The 24,951-nt window shown below is 46.1% G+C and overlaps 1 protein-coding gene across 3 annotated transcripts in view; it reads left to right on the forward strand.

Moving 5' to 3' along the window:
* Positions 1-24,951, forward strand: part of MASP1 (MBL associated serine protease 1) — a 587,565-nt gene that overhangs the window by 264,042 nt on the left and 298,572 nt on the right. Inside the window, exon 9 of one of the 3 annotated variants that reach the window (XM_069617480.1) lies at positions 3,364-5,888. The exons of the other annotated variants lie outside the window; for them this stretch is intronic. Within the exon in view, the coding sequence (XP_069473581.1) occupies positions 3,364-3,416 (53 nt within the window). The 3' untranslated portion in view covers positions 3,417-5,888. Of the gene's footprint in view, positions 1-3,363; positions 5,889-24,951 lie in introns of those variants that run through there. 3 annotated transcript variants of the gene reach the window in all.

Consider the following 24,951-nt stretch of genomic DNA (forward strand, 5'->3'; position numbering starts at 1 on the left):
TGTTTAATTAGTAAAATCATAATTTCGTAAGTAAAATGATTTTTATTATAATAATAATAATAATACATTTATTGTGAATTAGTTCGCATTTGAACCTTACACAAACAATCAATACTAGAAACAAAAATACATCTAATAAATTAATATAAACATACAAAGTGTAATACAATACAGGAGTACATGAATAAAAAGTATAAGTCTCACTTCTTATCCATCTTGCGCATCCCATAAATATTTAATACCTGGGACACGGCAATGGAAATAACAATGACAATAGCCACTAAGCACCAATACCAAACTTCAAACATCGACCCTAATGGCCTAAGGCCAAACATTATTCGACAGGACCGGGGTCCACCATAACCGGCTGAATCGGAAATAAACTTTTAACTTTGACCCAGACCCTATATAATGCCAGCTGAGTCCCAATAGAGTCTGAGTTTAGGCAGTAATCCCAAAAGGACTCTCCCTTCATGGTGTCGTAGTTACTTACCAGCTTTCCCAACAGACACATGTACAATGGTCCTAATCGAGGGCACAATGTTAGAACATGCCTGATGGTTTCAAGATGTTCTCCCTTCATGCAGATACGACAGTACCTGTCCTTTAGTGGGATGCCCAAGCCGAGGCCCAACAATCGCTAATACCTGGAGTTGATTTGTCCGCAGCTTTAACATGAATTGACGTACCTCTGGGTCTACGCATAATAACAGATATTGTTGGGACTTTCTGTATCTGTGGATTACATGCGTTACAGCTTCGTACCCCTTCAAGGTGGACAGGTGGATATCATTTTGGGTCCAGTCCCATCTAATCATTTTATGTATAAATGATTTTTTTAAATGTATAAATGGCATTGAATGCTTCGTAACGTATGACCAGTCTATTTCAGTAAAAAATGACTTGTTTAGCTGTTTATAGCTGTTATCCTGGGGCGACTTTTCCTTATCAAAATCGGTGCTGGCCAGACTAAGCAGTTCTTAAGAAGAAATTGAATTAGCTTTCAGATAAAACACACCTCGAGCACGCAGGGCCATGCCTTTCAATGAGGTTAAGCGTAGCTCCAGTCTCAAATACTGGACAGGATAGGCAGGGCCCATACCCAGTACCGCGCGCCAGTACTGGCCCTCTAATATATTGAGCCAATTCAAATCCTGTATGGCTAATGCCTCCAAGCCATATAAGATTGCCGGGATGAAGCACTGCGGATAAAGTTTAATAATACCAGCAATACTAAACCCTGCTGTACCTTTAGCAAATTTACAGGCTTGTAGTGTGAGGAGTTTTGCCCGCCTCTTCTTTTGAAGTATGATCAAGTCATAATTTGGTCGAGTATCAAATTCTAACGCCAGATATGGGTAGGATCGTTCAATACTTATTCTGCCCAGGCTTGTCTCAACCCCTGAACTACGGGGTCCACTTTTGGAAATAACCAAGATCTTTGTTTTTCTCAGGTTAATAGTAAGCCCCAAATGCGCCGAGTACAGGGATAACTCCTCTAGCATGCTCTTTGCTCCCGACAACGTACGATCAAACAATATTAAATCGTCAGCATAGACCATGCCTACAATGGGGGTATCACCCAACCTTGGTGGACAATTTGCCTTGGCGGCCATCTGGGGTAACAGATCAGCTATATCAAGATTAAAGCACATAGGTGCCCCCATGCAGCCCTGTTTGACACCTATATTAATGGGAATAGGATCAGTAGCCTCTCCCTAGTTATTAAGTCTGACCCTGGCTCTGTTGTTACTATGTAGGCTCGACAGTACCTGTAATATCCAGCCTGGGCACTTTAACTCGCTCAGCTTTTCCCACAGGGTCTCCCTTTTAACTTGATCAAAGGGACTACAAAAGTCCACAAAAATTATGCATAAAGTAGCATTTTTATTGCTCAAGGTGTTATTGATCAATACGTCCAGGACCCTGATATTATGGGCTGTCCCAGAACCAGGTCTAAATCCTGTCTGTGCATAATTCAAGATTTTTTTCATTATTTATTATTTTATTTTATACTGAATCAACATTCGATAAATGACACCTTTAGTGAACGTTCAAAGCTAAATAACCAAAATTTGGCTGAACTTCAAAAACTGTCGATCAAAAGCCACGCTTTGGCACGCTCATATGTGAGTGTCTTCCATACCTGGTTCATGCTTCCGCTGGTTGAGCGGAGGTGTGCCCTGAACTGCTGTTGTAGTCCATATTCATGTAATTTACCAACAGGTGAGATAATCCACACATCGCATTCCCACCAAGCCAGCCAATGCTCATCTCTATAACTCCATCATTGTCCCTGTCTCAAAAGATTCCACAGCACAGAAAGGCTGTGAACTCTGCCGTGGATGGTCTGAGTAGCTCCTTGGTGTGTATTCTACTCGTCTTGTGGCTTTTAAAATGGGGAACAGGAGACCCTGGAACAGAAAGGAAAACAAAACAGGACTGGATGAGCTATTCACAGTTGACGCGAGTCCAAGGGACTGCTCCCATTTTATTGTCTATTGTACATTGGGAAGCACCAAATATTATCTCTAACAAATTCTTCCTCTTACTAAACGCACTACAGAGCATCAACCCTTTATTTACATACCTATTATTACATACTCTGAATTATATAGATACTTTTCAGTATTTGTTTTCGCTTTAATTAAAAAGCTCACTTTTTTCCGCATTTTTTATATTGTCAAATAATAGATCCTAATTTTGAAAGACAATTTGTTTTCAACTCAAAATATATTTGCTTTCTTTTAAAATTGATTAAGAAATCAACACAAAACTATTTTGGATTGAAGTGAAGTCAAAATATTGGATATCTTTTTTACTCCAACATTTATTTTTGTTCTTAAAATCACATCCTTTCCCCTCAAATCACTTCCATAACAATTAAGGCTTCAGACACTTTTTTGTTGCTTTCTTTTTAGCACATTTCCATGTTTTGCCCCTTTTTACACTCCAAGATATTTCCACGCACAGATGGAACTTTTCTAATGTGAGTATCCGAATTTAGAAAATTAGGACTGTACCCTGTCTTACATTGACAAAAAATGTCACCCACAGGTATTAAAGATCTGTTGCCTCTTTTGTGTACCTGGGTGCTTGTGGTTAACGCTTGCTACTTGTAGAATAAGGATTACAACTTGGTCAGGAAGCTTCTTGGGTGCACACTCAAGCGTCTAACATTGTAACCTGCATTTGTGCTAAACACTTTCTCTCTCTCAGGTGGTTGGATTTTCTGCATGGTCCTTGTGCATGTCTACTAATTCTACTCCTCTCTCTCTCTTTCTCTCTCCTAAATGTGTCGGCCATGTTTGTTCTCTCTGACTTATCCATTGCTGCTCGTTTTCTGACTCCGCTTTGCTGCAGAAACGGAAAATTGGATCAACAGCAGATCAACATCAGATCAAGTGCTGGACTAACCTGTGGGCCACAATCGCTGTGTCATAAATGGAGGATTTGCTTAAGTTTGCTGACCGCTTGGCTATGACTCCAAAAGGCATTCAAGAGTAGCACTTCCACTGTGAACAACAGTACCTCTGGGGCCACAGTGGTGGCAATCATTCCATAGACAATTCAAACGCTGCAAGCACTTTGACTCTTTGGTTGTGTGATGGCACCCATAATCACCTCCTCCTCCCGGGCCCCATCTCAATAGTGGCGCAGGAAAAGAATCAGACAAACAGCACCTTCTAATCCTGGATCTCTTTCTGCTGCCTTAATCCGGCTCTCGTTGTTTTGGAAATCCCTTTGAAACCTTCCTTTGCTTCACTCCATTTTGGAGCTTTTGGTAATTTATGGTGCTTCATCTTCCTTGAATTTGTTTAGTCCAGATGGTCAAGGGGAGACCCTTGAGTGAGCTGTGTTCTTCTCCTTGAGGTCACAACATGAACTGTGATTTAGGACCAGAAGAAGGCCGTCGAAAAAATGTAAAGTTAAAAGGTGTGTATTGATGCTTTGCATGGCCTGATGGTGCCAGCGAGAGCTCAACAGGTCCATAGGGAGTTTGGAATATTTACCTGCAGACGGGTGTGTCCGAAAGGCCATGAGGTTTGAGATAGGGTTAGTGTGTAAAAATCAGTCCCCACTTGTCTTGGGGAATCCAAGAAGAGGACTAAGGCCATGTAGTTCAAGGAGCACCAACAAGTCTGAGTGAAGGAGAGAGTCTAATGTCTCAAGGAGTTTGATACCAGAACACTATGGTTGAGGAAAATGCCCAAAAAGATCCTGTTCTTATGGGGCCTCAGTCACTAGAAAATGAGTAAAGATGTCAGGGGTCGCTTGGGTTTAGTGCCAACATCTTGAAAGTAAAAGATAGAATGTGAAATTGTGGAATGAAAAATATGAAACCTCAAATGATAAATTGCCGTCTATTACACTGTAAGTTCAACACCATTGAAAACCGAAATTTACTAGTGAAAAAATAAGAGAAACACGCCAATTGCATTGTTTTAAGCACATAATTATACAGCTGACCTCTGCATTGCTTAGAAAACCCTTTCAGAACATTTTAAAGCGACCTCCCCTTAAATGTGGGTTATCCCCTCCCTGTACCAACTATACCCACATTTATATGATGGTTGGTTATGTGCACAATATAAAATACGAATACCACTATTAGTAATAATACTAATACCTCCTACCACACAATACTCTCCCTGGGTATGCCTCTTCTCTTGCCCTTTTAATCAGCCTCTGGGTGTTTATTTTGAAATTCGAGATTTTGTCATTTCTATATATATATATATATTTTCTCATTCTTCATTTGAGCATTCTATCTTCTTCATAGTATATTTTGAGCGGGCTCTATGCGCACACCCAGGGCACCCTACTTCCAATGAACAAGCACATGGGTGCAAACATCTGTAGGGACGCAATCGCAAACATTAGCCCATCCTCCAATCCAGGCAAAGACTAGTCCTTGCCAGGTTTTCATCACCTCCTGGCTGCACTAAGGAAACATGCTCCCCTGTGGTCTGTGCAACGAAAGAGTGAATGAAAAGCCAACGAATGAATGACCCTCAGCTTTGCAAAGTGTGAAGATGTCCCTAGTCCCGGTTCCCAATATCCCAGAGAACTAAATGCAAATCCCACTGCACTGTTGTATGGGCCCCGGCGGTGAGGGCTTGCAGCAATGGGCACCCCTTCAACCTGTCTAGATCCAAACCATGTCACCAGGGTCCATAAATCCCCAGGTGGAAAAATCAGTGGAGCAACCATGTCAGTAGATCCCTGTGATTGCAACGACTCCTAAACTGAGTGGCCATAGCCCCCCAACCCCTCACCCCGATAGTCCAATCAAGCGTCTGACTCTCCAGGAAACAGCCGAATGCCTTTATTTTACTGCAGGTGTACAACACCTTTTTTCAGGGGGTGATGGCGCCATGACTGCTCCCTACATTGCCTGAGAAGTGTCGGAAGGGTCCTGAAATCAGCCTTCTGGTGCTCTACAAGCCCCAATACATAATAAGGTTGGGCATGCCTGGGTGTGATTTACCCACCCAACGCCGGGCTCCTTAAAGAGACCAAGGCCTCACCAACCTTGTTAACCACTCGACATCAAGCTCCGACCACCTCTGCATTAGACACATCTCTGCTAACTATAGGCTAATTAAAGGGACCTGTGGAAAAACCTGGGGCAGATGAAGCACATGGCTCCCCCTCATGGCCAAACGACATAATGAATTACAAGTCACTGTTGTTCATCTGTAGCACTGTTTCCCAATAACACTCCTGATTGTGATGTAACGGATCCATGCACTCATCTATGAGTCCTGTAAACTTGCACATATGATGCTGCTAAAGTAATCAACTGTACTGTGAATGAGTCACCCAGGTGTCTGATTTTACAAGAATAAAGAAACCTACACTCCCAAGTCCATGGCACTGGATCCTTACTAACAGCGCTCATTACTTGACACACACCTATGAAATATGGGGCCTTCAAACTATGGATGGTGGATTATATCAGCATTCCCAGCAGGGTGCAGGTCAGGGAACTAGATCATGGGTGCCTCAGGCCCGTGTGCTTGTGAGAATGCAGGGAAGGGCTCCTGAATTAGCTGAGAAGCTAATCCCATCAAGTTACCATAATGGTGGTTCCCCAATAATCTCCAAATTAGGCAGATAACCTCCAAATATCCCCCCTGAAATGCAGATCACTCTCATTGATATTAAATGTTAACATATTCAAGCAATGGGTAGGTTTTACTCTGCAGTGGATCGACCGCCAGCCCTAACCGAAGAGACAGTGCCATGCATATGTGTTTGTTTTAAAACATTGAGGTAATCACCAACAGAACCTTCGAGAGCAGCAGCCAACTTGTACAAATATTCTAATTCACTGCAAAAATACTATTCTCCAATTTTGCTGTGTGAAGGGACATTTGACAAAGAATCTTTGAAACTCTTGCTTTCTCCAGAATCTGGTCGCAGTTATCTCGTTACAATGTATCAATGTTATGCCTTATTTCAGGAATCACGTTGCCCAGCACAAACAGGAAACAGAGTTGGGAGCTGTTCTCTGAGGCTCGTCTGGAGATTACATGAATGTTATCTGTCAATAGCCCAGTATACCGCTCTGGGAGTGAAGGTGCACTCTACAAATACACCTGTTATGGTATATGTTATATTGCGGTATGTTTGCATTTAATGAAGGTAATGTTGATGAACTAGATTGCAAGTGAGTAACACCTCCATCTAGAGGCTCCAGACGAGGGCGCTCACCACAGCTTCTTCCTTAATTCATGGAGGCTCATTACGAGTATGGCGGTGCGGGAAAGAATTGGCGGTAACAACTTCACTGGCACTTTTTTCACTCTGTCATACTACGAGTATGGCCCTGGAGTAGGGGATTTACCACCAGCATCGTGCTGGAGGTAACTCATCCCACTTTCCGCTGAAAAACAGCAAAATCAGCGAAATTACCGCTGCAGTAATTCCACTGCCGTTAATTCTACCATAAATGCCCCAGAGAGTCCAATTGACTCTCAAAAAATGGGGATTAACTCCCCCACCTCCATCTAGAGGCTCCAGACGACGGCGCTCACCGCAGCTTCTTCCTTAATTCATGGAGGCTCATTACGAGTATGGCGGTGCGGGAAAGAATTGGCGGTAACAACTTCACTGGCACTTTTTTCACTCTGCCATACTACGAGTATGGCCCTGGAGTAGGGGATTTACCACCAGCATCGTGCTGGAGGTAACTCATCCCACTTTCCGCTGAAAAAAGGCAAAATCAGCAAAATTACCGCTGCAGTAATTCCACTGGCGTTAATTCTACCAAAAATGCCCCAGAGAGTCCAATTGACTCTCAAAAAATGGGGATTAACTCCCCCACCACCACTTGTTATCTGGCAGTAATTCCACAGGACCAAGTGGTGGTAATGGTAATTCCGTTGGGCAGTATTCCAGTAGATTTACTGCTGGAATACTGTCCCACTCATAATTAGCCCCACTGTGTCTTCCCGTGCACAAAAGTTAAAGTCGTGTATTATGCTTCTGAAAAGTATGTGGTTCTTTCCACATTATTTGGACATCAAAGTATAGAGGTTGCTTTGCAACGGGCCACCAATCAGAGTTCATTATTTATATTAGAATTTTTGTTTAGTGCTGACCCTGCCGAGAGGGTCTCGGAGCGCCTTACATGGTTCAAATTTTGACACATTCCTGCAAAACCTTTCAATTGGGCAGAATGTCTCTGGGATGGGTCAGCGAAGGCTTGTGCTGTGATTCTGAACCCTTAATCGCATGTGCCAATCTGTTCCTTAAATGGGGACCTTCTGTGCTATACCCTTTTAGAACAATTCAGGGATGGTAAAAAAAGGGGTGTGCGATTACCAATATTCTCCCAATCTTTCTCGACGTGTTTATTAAAAAATCAGCATGAGTTCTGTTCCTGGGATGCTGAGTTCCATGCAGTGAAGAGCGAGATCCTCTACAGCATGAGATATCTGGGGGAGAAACTCTGCCCAATCATGTGGAAGTGACATTGCAGCATGGGCGGGGTGGGGGGGAGGGGTCAGAAGAGGGGAACTCTCAAGCACTGTGTGGAGGGTTTAGGGGAAATGTGACATTCTCAAAAACCACGAGAGGGCAAACTCCTCATTACAAGACCTGGAGTTGAAGAGGGAACATGGGAAAATCTGACCCACTGGGCGAGGGGCATGAGGTGCTGGCAAAAATGTATTAGAAATGGCATCACCACAAACGGATCATTTGTCGACTTGGCCAAGCTCAATGAGTAACTCGTATAGCAGCTCATGGTGTGCCTAATGCAGTGTAACGCAGTCCAACGCATTGCCCCAAAACTACCTCTGCCACTTCATATTTCACCCTGATTTGCCCCATGGAACTCTCATTGCCGCAGGGATGTTCCATGGCATCTCCCGCTGCCGCCTGAAATCCCCCATGCCATCTCCCACTGTCTCCAGAGAAATTCCCCAACCCACACCCCATTTCCCCTGAGTGAACTCAGAATTGCTCAATGCCACATATCACTGGCAGTGAGTGACCCCCTGGCTCTATCGTAGCTGCAGGAAATGCGCCAAGGCAAGTCCCATTCCCCCAGCGTTGCCCCTTTTCACTCTAGGTTCCCCAGGACTGGCCCATGCCATGTCCCATTCGTCTCTGAGTTGCCTTCTGGAACTCTTCTTGCTGCCAGACCTGCTCCAGACCACATTTAACTGCCCTTGGTTCACCCAATGAAACTCTTATGGCCCCCCCAGAATGCATTAAGTCATGTCCCATTGTGCCATTATTTGACCATGTAACTCCAATCGCCCTTAGAGCTGCCTTATGTCAGATGCAGTTTCCACCAGAATGGACCCAACCCATGTAGCATCTCTCCCTGGAAGCCCTTTGTTACCCGATTGCCCCAAAATTGCCACACATCACACGATGAGGCTTTGGAATTTCCTGGTATCATGCTTATTGTTTTTGAACTTACAAAGACACGTCACAACCCCCCCGCCCCAAAGTGGCCTTATGACATTCATATTGCCCCCACAATTGCCATCTGCAATTCCCCTCTGGTCAGCCCCATGTCTAACTTATTGCCACAGAACTGCCAAATGCTGCCCCCCACTGTATCCTGAATTGCTACATGCCATCTTCCACTGCCTCCTGAATTGCCACATGCCATCTCCCACGGCCTCCTGAATTACCTCATGCCATCTCACATCTTCTCCTAAAATCCCACTGCTTCCTGAATTGCCAAATGACGTCTCCCACTGTCTCCTGCATTTCCACACTCCATCTCCCACTGGATGCTGAATTACCTCATGCCATCTCCTACTGCCTCCTGAATTGCCACATGCCATATCCCTCTGCCTCCTGAATTGCCCCATGCCATATCCCTCTGCCTCCTGAATTGCCTCATGCCATTGCCCACTGCCTCCTGAATTGCCTCATGCCATCTGCAACTCTCTTGAATTGCGCTCATGCCATTGCCCACTGCCTCCTGAATTGCCTCATGCCATCTCCTACTGCCTCTTGAATTGCTGCATCCATCTCATGGTGTCTCCTGAACGTCCGCATGCCATCTCACACTGTCTGCATAATTGTTGCATGCCATCTCCCACTGTCTCCTGATTTGTATCATTTCATCTCCACTCTCTCCTGAATTGCCTCATGGCATCACCCACTGTCTCTTGAATTGATTCATGCCATCTGCCACTGTCTCCTGAATTGAAACATGCCATCTCCCGCTGCTTTCTGAATTGCCTCATGCCATCTCCCACTGTCTCCTGAATTGCCTCGTGCCATTTCCCACTGCCCCCTGACCTGCCATCTGCCATCCCCCACTGTCTCCTGAATTGCCTCATGACATCTCCCACTGTCTCCTGCATCGCCACACTCCATCGCCCACTGGATCATGAATCACCTCATGCCCTCTCCTACTGCCACCTGAATTGCCACATGCCATATTCCACTGCCTGCTGAATTGCCTAATGCCATCTCCCACTGCCTCCTGAATTGCATCATGCAATCTATTACTGCCTCCTGAATTGCTGCATGCCATCTCGTACTGTCTCCTGAACTGCCACATGCCATCTCACACTTTCTCTAGAATTGCTGCATGCCACCTCCCACTGTCTCCTGAATTGCCTCGTGCCATCTCTCACTGTCTCCCAAATTGACTCATGCCATCTCCCACTGTCTCTTGAATTGACTTGTGTCATCTCCCACTCTAATGAATCGCCACCTGCCGTCTCCCACTGTCTCCTGAATTGCCTTGTGCCATCTCCACTGCCTCATGAGATGCCATCTGCCATCCCCACTGTCTCCTGAATTGAAACATGGCATCTCACGCTGCCTCCTGAATTGCCACCTGCCATCCCCGTTGCTTTCTGAATTGCCTCATGCCACCTCGCACTGTCTCCTGAATTTGCATATGCCATCTCCCATTGCCTCCTGAATTGCCTCATGTATCTCCCAATGCCTCCTGAATTGCCTCATGCATCTCCCAATGCCTCCTGAATTGTCACATGCCATCTCCCACTGCCTCCCGAATTGCCACATGCCATCCCCCACTGCCTCCCAGGTTGTCACATGCCATCTTCCACTGCCTCCCGAATTGCCACATGCCATCCCCCACTGCCTCCCAGGTTGTCACATGCTATCTCCCACTGCTTCCCGAATTGCCACATGCCATCCCCCACTGCCTCCCAGGTTGTCACATGCCATTTCCCACTAACTCACAAATTTAATTATTTTATTTATTTATTGTTTGCTTGTTAGGCGCTAATATAGCAAGTAAAATACTGTTTCAAAGCACCTACAGGTCAAAGGGAGGGTATAAGGGAGTGAAACACATTAAATACCCAAAGATATTAAAATCAGTGGAGGGAAAAGGAAAAATGACGGACCTACTATGCCGTGTGAGTATTCAGAACATGTAAGTGCAGCAAGGAAGAGGGCAGAGGGGGTAGGTGCTGGTGTGTCCGTGCTCGTGGGTGAGCAACCGATGAAGTGCATGGTATGGTGAGTGCTACACAGCATCGGGCCGTGTTGGGTGTAAGTGCGAGCCTCCAGGGCTGAGGGTGTGCCAAAGCACGTGCTGGTAGACAGAAGCTGGGTGGATTGGATGTGGGAGGTCAGGGGCCCGAGGATGCATAAGGGCCCTGGACACCAATCACAGCAACTGTGGGGTTAGCAGAGAGAAGAAGGGAAGGAGGAGGTAAAGAGGAACGTCTTGAGGAGCTTCCGAAATTTAAGAAAGTTCTGCTCAAGGCGCAGAAGGAGGGAGAGGCTTTTCCCTCTGTTTAGCAAAACACTTCACACACAACGATTTGGTGCTAGAGGAACGTAGAGGCCTAGAGGGTGAGTATTTAGTAAAATACAGTTGAAGATAGTGTGGTCCCCAGGCCTAGACAGCCTTGTGGATGATGCAGAAGGATTTTAATTTAACCCGTGCAGCAACCGGGAGCCAAAGAAGACTTTTTTAGGGCAGGAGAGATGCAGTCCCTGGGCCTAAGGTCAAGGATACATCTTGCTGCCCTATTCTGGACTAGCAGGAGGGGACGCAGAGTGGAAGAAAGTTTATTCAGGAGGAGGCTATTGAAATAGTCAAGCCGAGAGAGAACCAGGGCTCGGGTAACATTGAGCCTCTGGGGGAAAGTGAGAAAAGGGAGAATTCCTTTGAGAAGGAAGAGCTGAAAGTGGGACTTCTTGGCAATGTCCTGAGTGTGAGGGAGGAAGGAGAGAGAGGAGTCGAAGATGACTCCAAGGTTTCTAGCTTCATAAGATGGAGCCGGGGGAGAGCCCTTGGAGGAAGGCCAGGGTGAAGGGAAGAAAGAGAGAGCCGGGGTCCCAGTGGGAAGGATCACAGTTTTGCAGGCGTTGAGGCAGCAATCGTTGCAGGTGCACCAGGACTGGATGGCAGATAGGCACTCAGGGATGATGGAAGGTGCAAGAAGGTCAGCAGGAAGCTTGAAAAGGAGTTGTGTGTCATCTGCATAACACTGGAAGTTGGGGGAAAAAGAGGAGATGAGGTGTGCCAGCAGAGCAAGGGAGATGTTAAAGAGCCAAGGGGAGAGGATAGAACCCTGGGGGATGCCATAGATGGAGAAGAAAGTATGAGAGGAGAAGGTGCCCGGATGGCTTGGGATGAGCAGTCAGTTAGGAAGGATGTCAGCCAGTCCAGTGCCCATTCCGAGATACCAAGGTATGGTGGAGCCTTTGTGTGAGGATGGGATGGTTGACTGTGTCAAAGACAGAGGAGAGATCAATTAGGATTAGGACAGCTGGGGAGATGGAGTCCAGAGATGTGAGTAGTTCTTCACAAGTGCTCAGAAGAGCAGCTTCCGTGCCTCTGTATACTCGGAATCCAGATTGATGGTCGTAGAGACCAACAATCTCGGATGAGTTGGGGCCAGCTTATCCAGCAGTTTCCCCAGGAAGGGGGTGATGGAAATAGTTTGGTAGTTGGCAGGACAGGTAGGGTCTGCAGAAAGTTTTTTCAGGAGGGGGATCACAAGAGAGTGCTTGAGACAGGAGGGGAAAGATCCAGTGTCAAAAGAGTGATTACAGGAATCAGCAAGTGCTGGGGCAAGAGAGCCAATGTTGTCCTTGATGGTTCTGGAGGAGCAAGAGGAGATCTGTTTAGGAGAGACCTTCATGGAGCGGACAACTCTGGTCACTTCTTAAGGTGTGACAGGAGAGAAAGGGGAGAGGGAGGGGAGAGTGGGTTGAGGTGCCAAGGGAGGCAAGGGGCTGTGGGATGGGTTTGGAGGGTGAGTAACAAGGGTGTTCAGGATGTCCTGAGTTTTGGTGGTGCAGTGAGTGGCCAGTGTGTTACATTGGGCCTGGGAAGGAGACGGGGTGGAGGAGACTGAGGAAGGGTTGGCTAGCTCCCTGCAGATCTTGAAAAGTTCAGCCCTGTTGTTGGATGCACCGGAAACCTGTGCCTGTATGTGGGCTCTTTTCTTGGCACGGTTGGAGAGTCTGTATTGCTTTTGGAGCAGGCGGCAGGCCAGTTTGTCACGGGATGAGGCTGGGGTTTGCCTCTTCCGTTCAGCAGCTCTGCACTTTAGTTTCAGGGCCGCAAGATCGGAGTCGTACCAGGTGTTGCGCTTAGCGGCAGGTTTCAGGCGGATCCTCATGACTGGGGCAAGAGTGTCAAGAGTATTGGTGATGGCCAGGTGGAGGTTGCTGAGAGCAGAGTAGGTGGTAGAATCTGAGGTAGGAGTGCAAGGGGGATGAAGGTGGAAGCGAAGGCCACAGCTGACACTCGTTTCATTGGGTGTATGTTAGTGAACAAGGTTATCTGGGCTTTTGGGGGGAGGGGGAGCTGTCACAGGGCCCAAGGGACCCAGGTGGGAGTAGAGGAGAGAATGGTCTGATCAAGAGAGAGGGGTGACCAATGGGGAGGGGAGAGAGAGGTCAGAGTGGATGAGGGCATGTAGTTTGTCCAGGCGAGTGGGTTGGACCAGAATTGAGCGGGATAGAGAGGAGCAGAGGTCAATGAAAAGAGTGGATGCCTTGTGCCAACTCCCATTTCCTCTAAAAGTGCCTTGTGCCATCACAACTGCCTCCTGGATTGCCTTTTGCCATCTCCCACTGTCTCCTGAATTGCTACATGGCATCTCCCACTGTCTCCTGAATTTCTGCATGCCATTTCCCACTCCCTCCCAAATTGCCACATGCCATCCCCCACTGTCACTTGAATTGCCACATGTCCATCTCCCACTGAGTCCTGTATTGCAACATGCCATTCCTGACTGTCTTTTGAATTGCCTCCTGCCATCTCCCACTGCCTCCCGAATAGCCTCATGCCATCTCCCACTGCCTCCTATATTGCCTCATGCCATCTCCCACTGCCTCCTAGATTGCCAAATGCCATCTCCCACTGCCTTCGGAATTGCCACGTGCCATCTCCCAATGCCTCCTAAATTGCCTCATGCCATCTCCCACTGTCTCCTGAATTGCCACATGCCATCTCCCACTCTCTCCTGAATTGCCACTTGCCATCTCCCACTGCCTACTGAAATGATATGATATGATATTTTATTTGCATTGCGCTCATACACAAGTATTTCAGAGCGCGACAAGAATATGGAGGGGAACAAGGGAGGACAAAACAGCAATCTTACTAGGCCCAGTGACATTGAGAACACGCAAGTGCAGGGGAGAGGGAAGGGGGAAAGTGCAAGCGAAAGGGGAGAAGTGGAAAGTGCTGAGAAAGGGATAAAAACAGCTGGTAGTGCAGCCAGCAAGGTGGCAAGTGCAAGGTTTAAAGCGTATACAATGGGTGTCTGATAAGTGCAGGTAAGGGGACTGTATGGTTACAGATACAGACCCAAGTGCAGGGGTTGCCAGGAGGCAGTGCAGGTGTTTGGCTGGGTTGGCAGGGACACGGGCCGGAAATCAGAGGGTAACCAGGTGTACGGTGCCGAAGCAGACAGATCTGCAGGGGAGAGGAAGAGCGAAGGCTGAAGCAAAAAGGAATGTCTTGAGGTGCCTCTGGAACCAGAGATAGTTCCCCTCTAGTTTCAGAGTGGCAGGGAGGTTCTTCCAGAGGGAGGCCTCAGCCGAGGAAAGAGATCTACCCACAACTCGTTGCTTGGAGAAGCGACTGACCCTGAGAGAGTTGGAGGTGGAGGAGCGAAGAGCTTGAATGGGAAGGTATTTACAGAGGGAGAGTTGAAAGTATTTTGGACCCAGGCCTCAGAAATCCTTGTGGACAATGCAAAGGGTCTTGAATTTGATTTCCGGACTGGAGAGATGATCCCAGGGCTTGAGGCTAAGAACAAGTCTTGCAGACCTGTTCTGAATCAGTTGCAGAGGGCGGAGAGTAGAAGCAGGCAGATTTAGAAAGAGGCTGTTGCAGTAGTCCTGCCTAGAGAGAACCAGAGCTCTAGAGACAGTGAGCTTCTGGGGGAAGGAGAAGAAAGGAAGAATACCTCTGAGGAGGTGCAGTTGTTAGTTTGACTTCTTAGAGACGTCAGAGATGTGAGGAGTAAAGGAGAGTGTGGAGTCGAAGATGACCCCGAGGTTCTTAGCCTCACAGTTGGGAGCAGGGTGGCCGGCCAGAGAGTGACAGAAAAGGAGGGTGCAGGTGTGCATATGAGGAGTATCTCTGTCTTACTGGCATTAAGGCAGAGATCATTGGTGGCACACCACTCCTGGATACCAGACAGACAGTCAGAGATGAGAGAAGGAGAAGAGGTGGCAGAGGGAAGCATGAAAATGAGCTGAGTGTCATCTGCATAGCACTGAAAGTTGGAGCAGAGAGTGGCAATGCAGTGGGCAAGGGGTGCCAGGTATTGGTTGAACAGCCAGGGAGGGAGGTTAGACCCCTGGGAAACACCACGGGTAGAGGGTGAGATAGAGGAAAGGAAGGACTCAAGTTGGACATGGGAGGGTCGATCAGAGAGGAAAGAGGTCAGCCGGACCAGGGCCTGATCGGTGATACGCAGGTTATCATGGAGACGGTTGAGCAGGATGGCATGGTTGACCATGTCAAAGGCTGAAGAGAGATCGAGTAGTATGAGGACAGAAGGGGTGTTAGAGTCAAGGTTTGAGAGCAGGTCTTCACAGATTCTCAGGAGACCAGTTTCTGTGCTTCTGGTAGATCTAAAGCCAGACTGATGGTCATGGAGACAGCAAACAGAATCGGTGTGAAGATTAAGCTGGAGATGGCCAGCTTTTCCAGGAGTTTGCCCATGAAAGGAGTGATGGAGATCGGGCGATAGCTAGCCAGGCAATAGGGGTCGGCTGTGGGTTTCTTGAGAAGAGGGTGCACAAGAGAGTGATTCAGAGGGGAGGGGAAGACTCCAGAGGTGAAGGACAGGTTGCAGAAGTCGGCCAGAGCAGGAGCAAGGGTGTCAATGTGGTTCTTGATGGCTTTAGACGAACAGGGAAGAACCTGTTTTGATGAGACTTTCATAGATCGGACTTGTCTAGAGACCTTGTCGGGGGAGAACAGAGGACAGGAAGAGAAAGAGGGAGGAGGGGGGCTGCAGGAGAGCCAGATAGAGAACGGGGAAGAGGAGGAGAGGACGAGAAGGTGGACAGGATGTCTTTGGATTTTTACATGAAATAAGAGGTAAGGGCCGTGCAAAGGGCCTGCAAGGCGACAGCAGAGGTAGAGACTGCAGCAGGGTTGGCCAGCTCCTTGCAGGTTTTAAAGAGTTTGGCTGAGTTGTTAAATGCCGCATAGATGTGGACTTGGATGTGGGCTTTCTTCTTAGTTCAGACACGGAGCCGGGATTGCCTTTGGAGCAGGCGGAAGGTCAGTTTGTTAGAGGATGTCGAAGAAGCCCGCTATCTCCTCTTAGCCACCCTAAACTCACATTTAAGCGTAGCTAGGTCAGAGTCGTATCAAGAGTTGCACTTGTCTTTGGGCTTCAAGTGGATCCTCATGACAGGGGCAAGAACATCCAGAGTATTAGTGTGAAAACAAAATCAAAATATCGAGGCTGAGTACCCAAAAAGGAAATACACCGAACGCGGGTTACAAAGGAACATACAAAGTACTTTATTTTATACTGAATCCAGTTACGAAGAACAGAGCAAAATCAGATAGCTATCGGCCCTCAGTGCAACACAACGAACTCCAGCGTGGTTCAGTGTGTTCAGTGAGAGACGCTGTACATTAGAATGCATTGGTCTTTTATACTCTTTGTGAGCACGATGTCCAGCCCTACTTCGGGTTAATATTCCGCTAATACATCACCGATCTAGGGTTCATGCCGAGTTTCGCACATCCACATGTAACTGGTTTGCTTTTAATATATATATCAACAAGCCTATATGGAAACTGTGTATTCTGGGATTTCCCATGAAGGTCTTCTCAAACATAAATACAATGTAGTCAAACAAGTGTTCTACGTTCAGTATTTGAATACATTGTTCTTAACATATGCTCATGGATTAGTTTCATTGCATGAGTAATCCTTTACACACAGGTCAACAAAGGACAAGGTCTCAGTTCATGACCTCAACAAGTGGCCTGCAGGCAAGTTACATATTAGCTACATACAGAGGTCAAGACAGCCATGTTGTATATCGAAATGACATCGTCCACCATTTTAACTCACAGGGTGACTTTACAAAGCGAACCTAAAATGGCGATTGACCTAAAATGGCGGGTTACATTGATTTTAAGGTCAGGACCTTGCAACACGGATCTCTTCGCAAGCGACTTATAAGCAGCTTGGCGTAGGCCAATATACATATATTTATTGCGATAGGAGGCACAATATAATTTCTCATTTGACAAACCTTCTTTTTGACCTATGCCAAGTGCTAAAACTACTTTGGATCTCCTTGCAAATAACTCCATGGCTCATCGTCCATGCACCCTGAATCGCTGTCGGAAATTTCTATTGCCATTAGGTCATTCGCTAAAATTTCTTTCAACACATATTCTTTGGAAGTTTTATCTGGGGCATACACTTTATGTCCTATCGTACCTATCGCTTGTGCGCATCATCCCCCTAGCATCGAGCATATACTAGGTAGACACTGAATACAGCAACAAAGAAACAACAGGATTCCCAAAATAATCAGCAAGACAGAAAGTACCTTCCAACAACAAGATCGCAAAAAGTCCCAGAACCAAGCGCTAAGATCCCAGTTTCCCTCGGGAACATGTACTTCTGAACTAAGGTCATGCAGATTCTGTATTGCCTTGAAGATGGTTGGGGAGGAAGCTGGTACGAAAACACAGCAAGAGGACCCCACTAATTTACACACTCCACCACGTTCAGCCAGAATGACATCTAATGCCATCCGGTTTTGAAGTGTTACTAATCTTATCGCCTTCTGTTCTAATGTCATATTATAGAGTATGTCCGTGGTCCGGTTGATGGTCCTCTCCAGTACTCTCGCTAGTTTTCTGAAATCTTCGGAATTCGCTATCTGCCCCCAAAATGGCACAACTGATTTTGCTATATCTCCCAAGATTTGTGCTGGGGTGTCACCATTCTCGTCCCGCCGTGGACAAGCCTTTGAAACTTCTTTTGTACTAGCTATAAACACCCCAGGTAACAGGATCCCTAAATAACAGGTTCCCTGCCAATCCCTGGGCAACCATGGGAATGCTACATTACCGCAGACAAAGTAGGCAGGTTTGCCTACATACAAAGGTCTGTTTTTCCCAGTCAAATTTGCAACGTTGGCACAACCTAGAAAATCTCCCATTGACTGAGTTCCATTCCTCTGTATGCAAAAAGAAACTGAATCGGGGCTATGATTAACAGTGTAATCCTTATTGCCTATCGAAGCCATCTTAAAGGAAATCAAAGATTGGAAAGGATGAGACAGTCTATCAGAAGGCCTAATAGAAGCAACGTTAGGTTTACTCCTGTTTGCGAAAAGTGAGCATCCCAGGGGAGTCAAAACACGTTTCTCAAAACTATTCAAATTAGTGCCGTCGAAGTTCCCTGAGATGCTATCATTCCAACGGCCAAAGAACAGTGCTCTAAGGGAAGCATAGCAAGCAGGTGTCAAAGGTAAAGGATGAATATACCAACCTAGCCCCTTATCCCCGCGTTGCAGTAAATGTGAGCAGACCCAACAGTTAGACGTATTAAAAATGGCATGCATAGCATTCATGATAAGTAGCAGAGTGTTATTGTGGTACCTTTGTCTATGCTGAGAGTTCGTAGGGGACAGAGTATGCAAATGTACAAAGGGAGTAGGAACAGCAGGTACATTTTCAGTGGGCAACAAGGATTCTAAAGGATGCATTTCCTCAAGGTACCACAATCCTAAGACAGTGACTATTAAAAACCCAAATATCATTATAAAAACACAGCAATACGTTTTTGGGGCCCAGGCATATTGTCATTTGTGCCGGTTGGTCACCCCTCATTTACAAGTTCCATACGAGCGGTAGCGGTGGCAGGCATTGTAGTCTTCAAACGGAAACCCCAATGTTTGTTGCTGGCGACTTCACGGCCGCGCGACTTCTTAGTCCTTCTACAACCCTAGCCAACAGAATCCCCTTTCTCAAATTTGGGCAAAAACAAGCCCTCGATGATCCTTTTCTTCTTCGAATGCACAGCCGAACCGTCCCATAAGTCTATCAGATGTACAGAAAAACTGTGCTGTAAGTCTATCAGATGCACAGCAAAACCGTGTCATAAGTCTATTTTCTTGGACGCAGATTGTACCTCGCTTTTCCTGGTACTGATTGATCCGGAAACTATGTGTCGTCACTTCCCGTTGGAAGCAACGTATCAGAGACAAGTGAAGATGCCGAATTTGTAACAGCAGTTTCCGGATGCAAAACATTTGGAGAGTGTGGAGACGAAATGGCTGTTTCCCCAAGCCTCACGGTGTCAGAAAGATTCTCCGACACACTCTCGCCGCTATTTACTGCTTTGGGATCGTTGGTTGCAGCATTAGTGAGAGGTTCTGTTTCTTCTGTAACGTGTGGCACTGGGTGAGGAAGTTTCTTGACCTGGGATGCGTGGATCCAGTTCTTTCTTCCAGAGACCCGCACCGCTGTTTGGATGACCAACAGGACCTGGAACGGCCCACACCAGCGAGGTGCATGGCAGGAAGAGTGCTCAAATGCCTTGATGAGCACCCAACTTCCAGGCCGTATACTGTGGCCCGGGCCCTCGTATCGCTCAGGTAAAGCTTCTCGTACCTGGTGATATAATCAAATACAGGTTTTTTAGTCAACTGGCTGCAATAATCTGAAAGTAATACATTTTCAATGTTTCTCAACGAATTACAGTTAGGAAGGTTCCAGATATTGGCAGGTCTCCCCATTACCACCTCAAATGGAGAGAGCCCAGTCTTAGTTTGAGAGGTTGTACACATGGATAATAACAGGATCGGTAAGGAATCCGGCCATTTTAACTTAGTGCCGGCACACGTTTTAGCGAGCTTGTTCTTGATGATACCGTTGTGTCTTTCTACTATTCTGCCGCTCTGAGCATGTCTGGCCGAGGAACCATTTGTCGATTTGTAATGCCGCACATATCTGCAGAATTACAGCAGCGACAAAATGTGGACCATTGTCCGACCAGATGACTCTTGGTACCCCGAACCGCGGGAAGGACTCCTTTAACATGGTTTTCGCAGTAGTCATGGCTGTAGCATCTTTAACGGGGAAGGCCTCAACCCATTTGCTAAAAGCACAGATGACCACCAGCACGTACTTCATATTGTTGCACCGCTCCATTTCAATAAAATCAAAGTGGATAACTTCAAAGGGGACAGAGGGTGGCCAAAACTTCCCCTTGGAGTTGCTGTCCCCTTTCCCACATTGTGTTGTTTGCAAATCATACAATCCTGCACATAGCGCTGGTCAATTTTAAAAATGTTGTCATTTGCCCAAACCTTTTTTAACATCTTTGTCATTTTCTGGGCACATACATGCGTAGGACCATGGGCCATGATGACCTTCATCATTATATATGCGTCAGGGAGTAGCCATTTCCCTTCAGCTATGTCCACCCAACACCCATCTTCATCAAGTTTCCCCAAGCCTTCAGCCCAACTCTTGGATTCTTCTAACGTTGCATCAGCTTGGATATCCCGTACAGACCCAACACCCTCATGCATTGCATAAGCATTTACAGTCTCCCTTGAAACATACATCTCCGTAAAGGGATCGGTAGCAGTTTTTCTAGCTATCTGATCAGCGAAAGCATTCCCTTTCTCTATGTCATCAGTAATCTTTCGATGTGCTGCACATTTCATAACTGAGTAGGGAGCGTAAGCGCTGAAATTAGTTGTACTATTAAGGAGCCATGTTGGATTTTAGTGCCATGTGAAGTTAGGAACCCTCTCTCTGACCAAAGTCTCCCAAAGTTGTGAACCACCCCAAAGGCATACTGACTATCATTATATATGTTTACTGCAAGCCCTTCGGAAAGTTCACAAGCTCGGGTCAATGCTATAATCTCTGCGGCCTGCGCAGAGTTATGCGTGATTCTCTTGGTTTCCACGACCGTACTTAATGTGGTGATTGCATAAGCAGCTGTGGATGTACCATCCGGACGTTTGAAGCAAGAGCCATAACAGAACAGCTCTCCTTGCGGATTATCCAAAGGAGTGTCTTTCAAATCAATTCTACACTTTGTTTCTTGTTCGGTAGTATACAAACAGTCATGTGACTCTTCATCGCAGCAAGTAGTATCTTGCGGGAAAGGTAGGGGTTCAGCCGGATTAAGAACACAACACCTCTTAATTTGAATGTGAGGAGCAAACAAGATCAATTCATATCTTGTCAACCGTGCAGAAGTGAGGTGTTGCGTTTGGGTTTGGTTCAGTAGAACATCTACAGAGTGAGGCACCATCAGGTTTAGATCATGGCCTGGGACCATTCCCTCACTCTGTTTTACAGACGCAGCAGCAGCAGTGACAGCTCGCAAACATCTTGGCAAAGCGCATGCTACAGGATCAAGGGCGGAAGAAAAGTAACCACATGGCCTATTCTTCCCTCCATGTTCCTGTGTTAATACAGCCAAAGCACATCCATCACATTCATGCACAAACAAAACAAAGGCCTTTTCATAGTTTGGTGTGCCCAAAACTGGTGCTGAGCATAATGCAGTCTTAAGCAAGTCAAACGGTGCACGGCAATGGCAAAGAAATGCCCTTCTTTGTCAAAGCCAACATCGGTTTGATCACTAGTGAAAAATGTGGGATCCACAACCTACAGTAAGAAGCCATACCTATCAAGGCTCTAACTTCCTTCTGTGTATTTGGGACAGACATGCCAGAAATGTGTTTTATTCTTTCAGGTGTCAATCTTCTTCCCTCCTTTGACAGGAGATAGCCTAAATAGGCGACCTCCTGGCAACAATATTGAAACTTTTTAAGCAAAGCTTTGTGACCATGCTTATCTAGATGGATAAGCAATAACACAGTGCCCTCCTTACAGTCGCTCTCAGAGTCAGCAGCTAAAAGCAAGTCATCAACATACTGAAGCAATGTACAAGTAGAGGGCAATTCAAGGGTATCAAGCTGTTCTTTCAAAGCCCTACTATAGATGCTAGGACTCTCTGTGTACCCTTGAGGTGCACGAGTAAATGTGAACGAGCATCCCCCTAAGGAGAACGCAAACAAGTATCTTCTATCCTTGTGTATAGGAATACTAAAGAAAGCATTATTTAAATCCACAACACTAAAGTAAGTAGCTGTAGCTGGAATCATGGTTAATATCGTTGTCACATCAGGCACAATTGGAAATTGCGGTGCGACAACCTTATTAATGGCACATAAATCAATTATGAAACGGAATGGAATTGCATTATCGCCTTTTTTGTACACAGGTAAAATCGGACTATTGCACAAACGTCCTGAAATTTCTTCAATCACCCTGCGATGCACAAAATCGGAAACAATGCATTTCAAAGCTTGCTCGCCCTCAACTGAAATCTTATACTGGGGAATGCGTGGCAGCTCAATTCCATGTTTCAAAACTATCTTAACAGGTTCAATCTGTAAAACACCACCATCATTGTCGTCAACAGCCCATAAGCACTCTGGTACATCAATGAATTCTGGCGGCAAAGGTCTAGTCAAGAATTACAAGACAGAAAATTGCTGTGGTGAAATCGTCAAGCGCACTCCATCAGAAGAGCAATACATCACTGAATTCAATTCTTTTAACAGATTCAACCCCAGCAAGTTCTCTCCACAATTCGAAGTCAACAGAAATGGACAGTGGTCCGTTAAGGGACCCAAAGAAATGGGTACCGGCGAAGAAACCGGACAAATAACTGGAGTGCCAGAAGACCCTAGAGAAACATTGGTTTGCCCTGACAGTGGAATGTTTGGAACCCGTGAATAATCAATGGAACACTTCTGTGCTCCAGTGTCCATCAAAAACTGATGTTTCCTATTTCCCACCACCATTTCAACGTAGGGACCTTTCTAATTGACGGGAATAAGTGTAGGTTCCAAACCCTGCTTCGGGCAATCCTAACGAAACAGAATGTCATCAAAAGGAAGCTCTCCAGATAAATATGCAGCAGAAGGATGATAAAATATGTTCCTGGTGTCCCCACACGAAGTCTGATTATCCTGTGAAAAAGGTTGCTGAGGATCCTGTGTAAACTGACCTCTACCAGGGCCCCCTACACCCGGGCGACCTCTGGATCATCTACCCATATTCCCAAATGTGTTATTCGACCTTTGTCGAAGGACGGGGCATTGTGCACGCCAATGACCCTCTTGACGACAATAGGCGCACTGGGGGCACATTCCCTTGCGGGACATACTGACCTCTAATCTGAGAACTACCCCCTCTGGAGCCTGTAACAATTTGCTGTAATAGCACTTTAGTCTTCAAATCACCTTTTCGTTTTTCAACTCTATCTTTTTCATTATTGACACGGTTCTCGTAGTACTGAGCCATGTGCAGTACTTCTGATTAGGACTTCGCCTGCCAAGCCCTCTCAGAAGACATAATTTGTGAGTGGATGTCAGGCAGCAATCCATGCACAAATGTGTCCACAAATAACCTTTTCCCAGACTCTGTGCCTAGGTCTTGTCTGCTGAAATCCAAAAATACCTGTTCGAACCGATTAAAGAACTTGCTAGCACACTCAGACTTCCCTTGGACAAAGGCCGTAAGTTTGTCCCAAATAATTCTTTTCTCTGGAATTAAAGTTTTTAATTTTGCAATGATTCTATCAGGCAAGGTTAGTAGCACCTGGGGCGGTCTTTCACCAGCTGGCCTTTCTCCATCGAGTCTAATTATATTCGTCCATGTATCTCCCAACCTTGGCACGTCGTCTATAGTTCTAACTTGTTTCCACAAATCTACGGGCAGGAGTACAGGAAATAATAAATCGATATTGCCTAAGGTGAACACTGAGGACTGCAAGACAGACTCTATTTCTTTATAGAATCCTGTCGGATTTTTGCTAATATCAGGAATAGATTGTCTAATAGTATTCACTTCCTGTCTTGAGAACGGGACGTGAACAAACTGTGATACATAATGTACAGGAATGTTCACATCGACTACATTTGTTCCAGGATCAGCCGCAATCTCAATTTTTGGGACAAATGTTGGAGGAACCTCTCTCATAGGCAACTGAGAAGTAGGCAACTCTGAACGCTTACTAAGCAACAGAGCTAAGTGTATCACTAAAGCAGTCGAAGAAGTGTCAAGTGAAAAAGCTCTCTTATAAATACTCAATAACTCTGTGGGACAACTAATCTTTCTTTTTACACAATCATCCTGTAGGTACTCTATCATTACCTGTATCACCTTCCTCTGCATTTCTGGCGTATACTGACTATATGTGTCATATACTTCAACTGGAGTTATTGACATATCTGAAATCCATCTCAGCGCGTCCTTCGTACAAATTCGTACTTCCTCGAATATCGATTTACGACAAGGAAGGAACCATTTCTGCACATACATACTTTCCCCCTCGTCATCCTCATTCTGCAACTTTTCTAACTCCTTTCTATACCCAAATAACCTCTCGACATGCTCATTTACTTTCTCCACAGTGTCTCTAGAAAACGCTAAAGTATTTAGATCCCTTAACCCTTGCGGGAGATCTGTATTATTTAATTTTCCCCACATTACACATAAATGAATCCCTAAACCTTCAATAAAAACATTTTTCTCAGGAAAATTATCCATATTACAAAGTGTGGCAAAAACATTAGCTTGATCATCTCTCTCCATACAATGCTTCGCCCATGCAATCAAATCATGTTTCTTCTCTGGTGGTACAGTATTGCGAGTGACAACCTTCGACCCTGCACCTCGATCGACTACAAGCGGCTCAGGACCACTTGGAAGAGAGGGAGCAGGCAAATTCAATGGAGGTACTGTAACTGGTGCGATAAGAAGAGGTGGAGGAGCTGGAGGAAGGGGAACATTAGGAGGAGCAGGAACAACACAAACAACAGCAGGTAGAGCAGGAATAACAGGAGGAAGAGGCAAAGCAGCAGGAAGAGGAACATACTGAGGTGGCGCAGAGGCACCAAGCCTTCGTTCATTTAACAATTTGTCTACGA

The sequence above is a fragment of the Ambystoma mexicanum genome, chromosome 10 (genome assembly GCF_040938575.1).
Source record: "Ambystoma mexicanum isolate Mex_15411 chromosome 10, UKY_AmexF1_1, whole genome shotgun sequence".
NCBI classification, from domain to species: Eukaryota; Metazoa; Chordata; class Amphibia; order Caudata; family Ambystomatidae; genus Ambystoma; species Ambystoma mexicanum.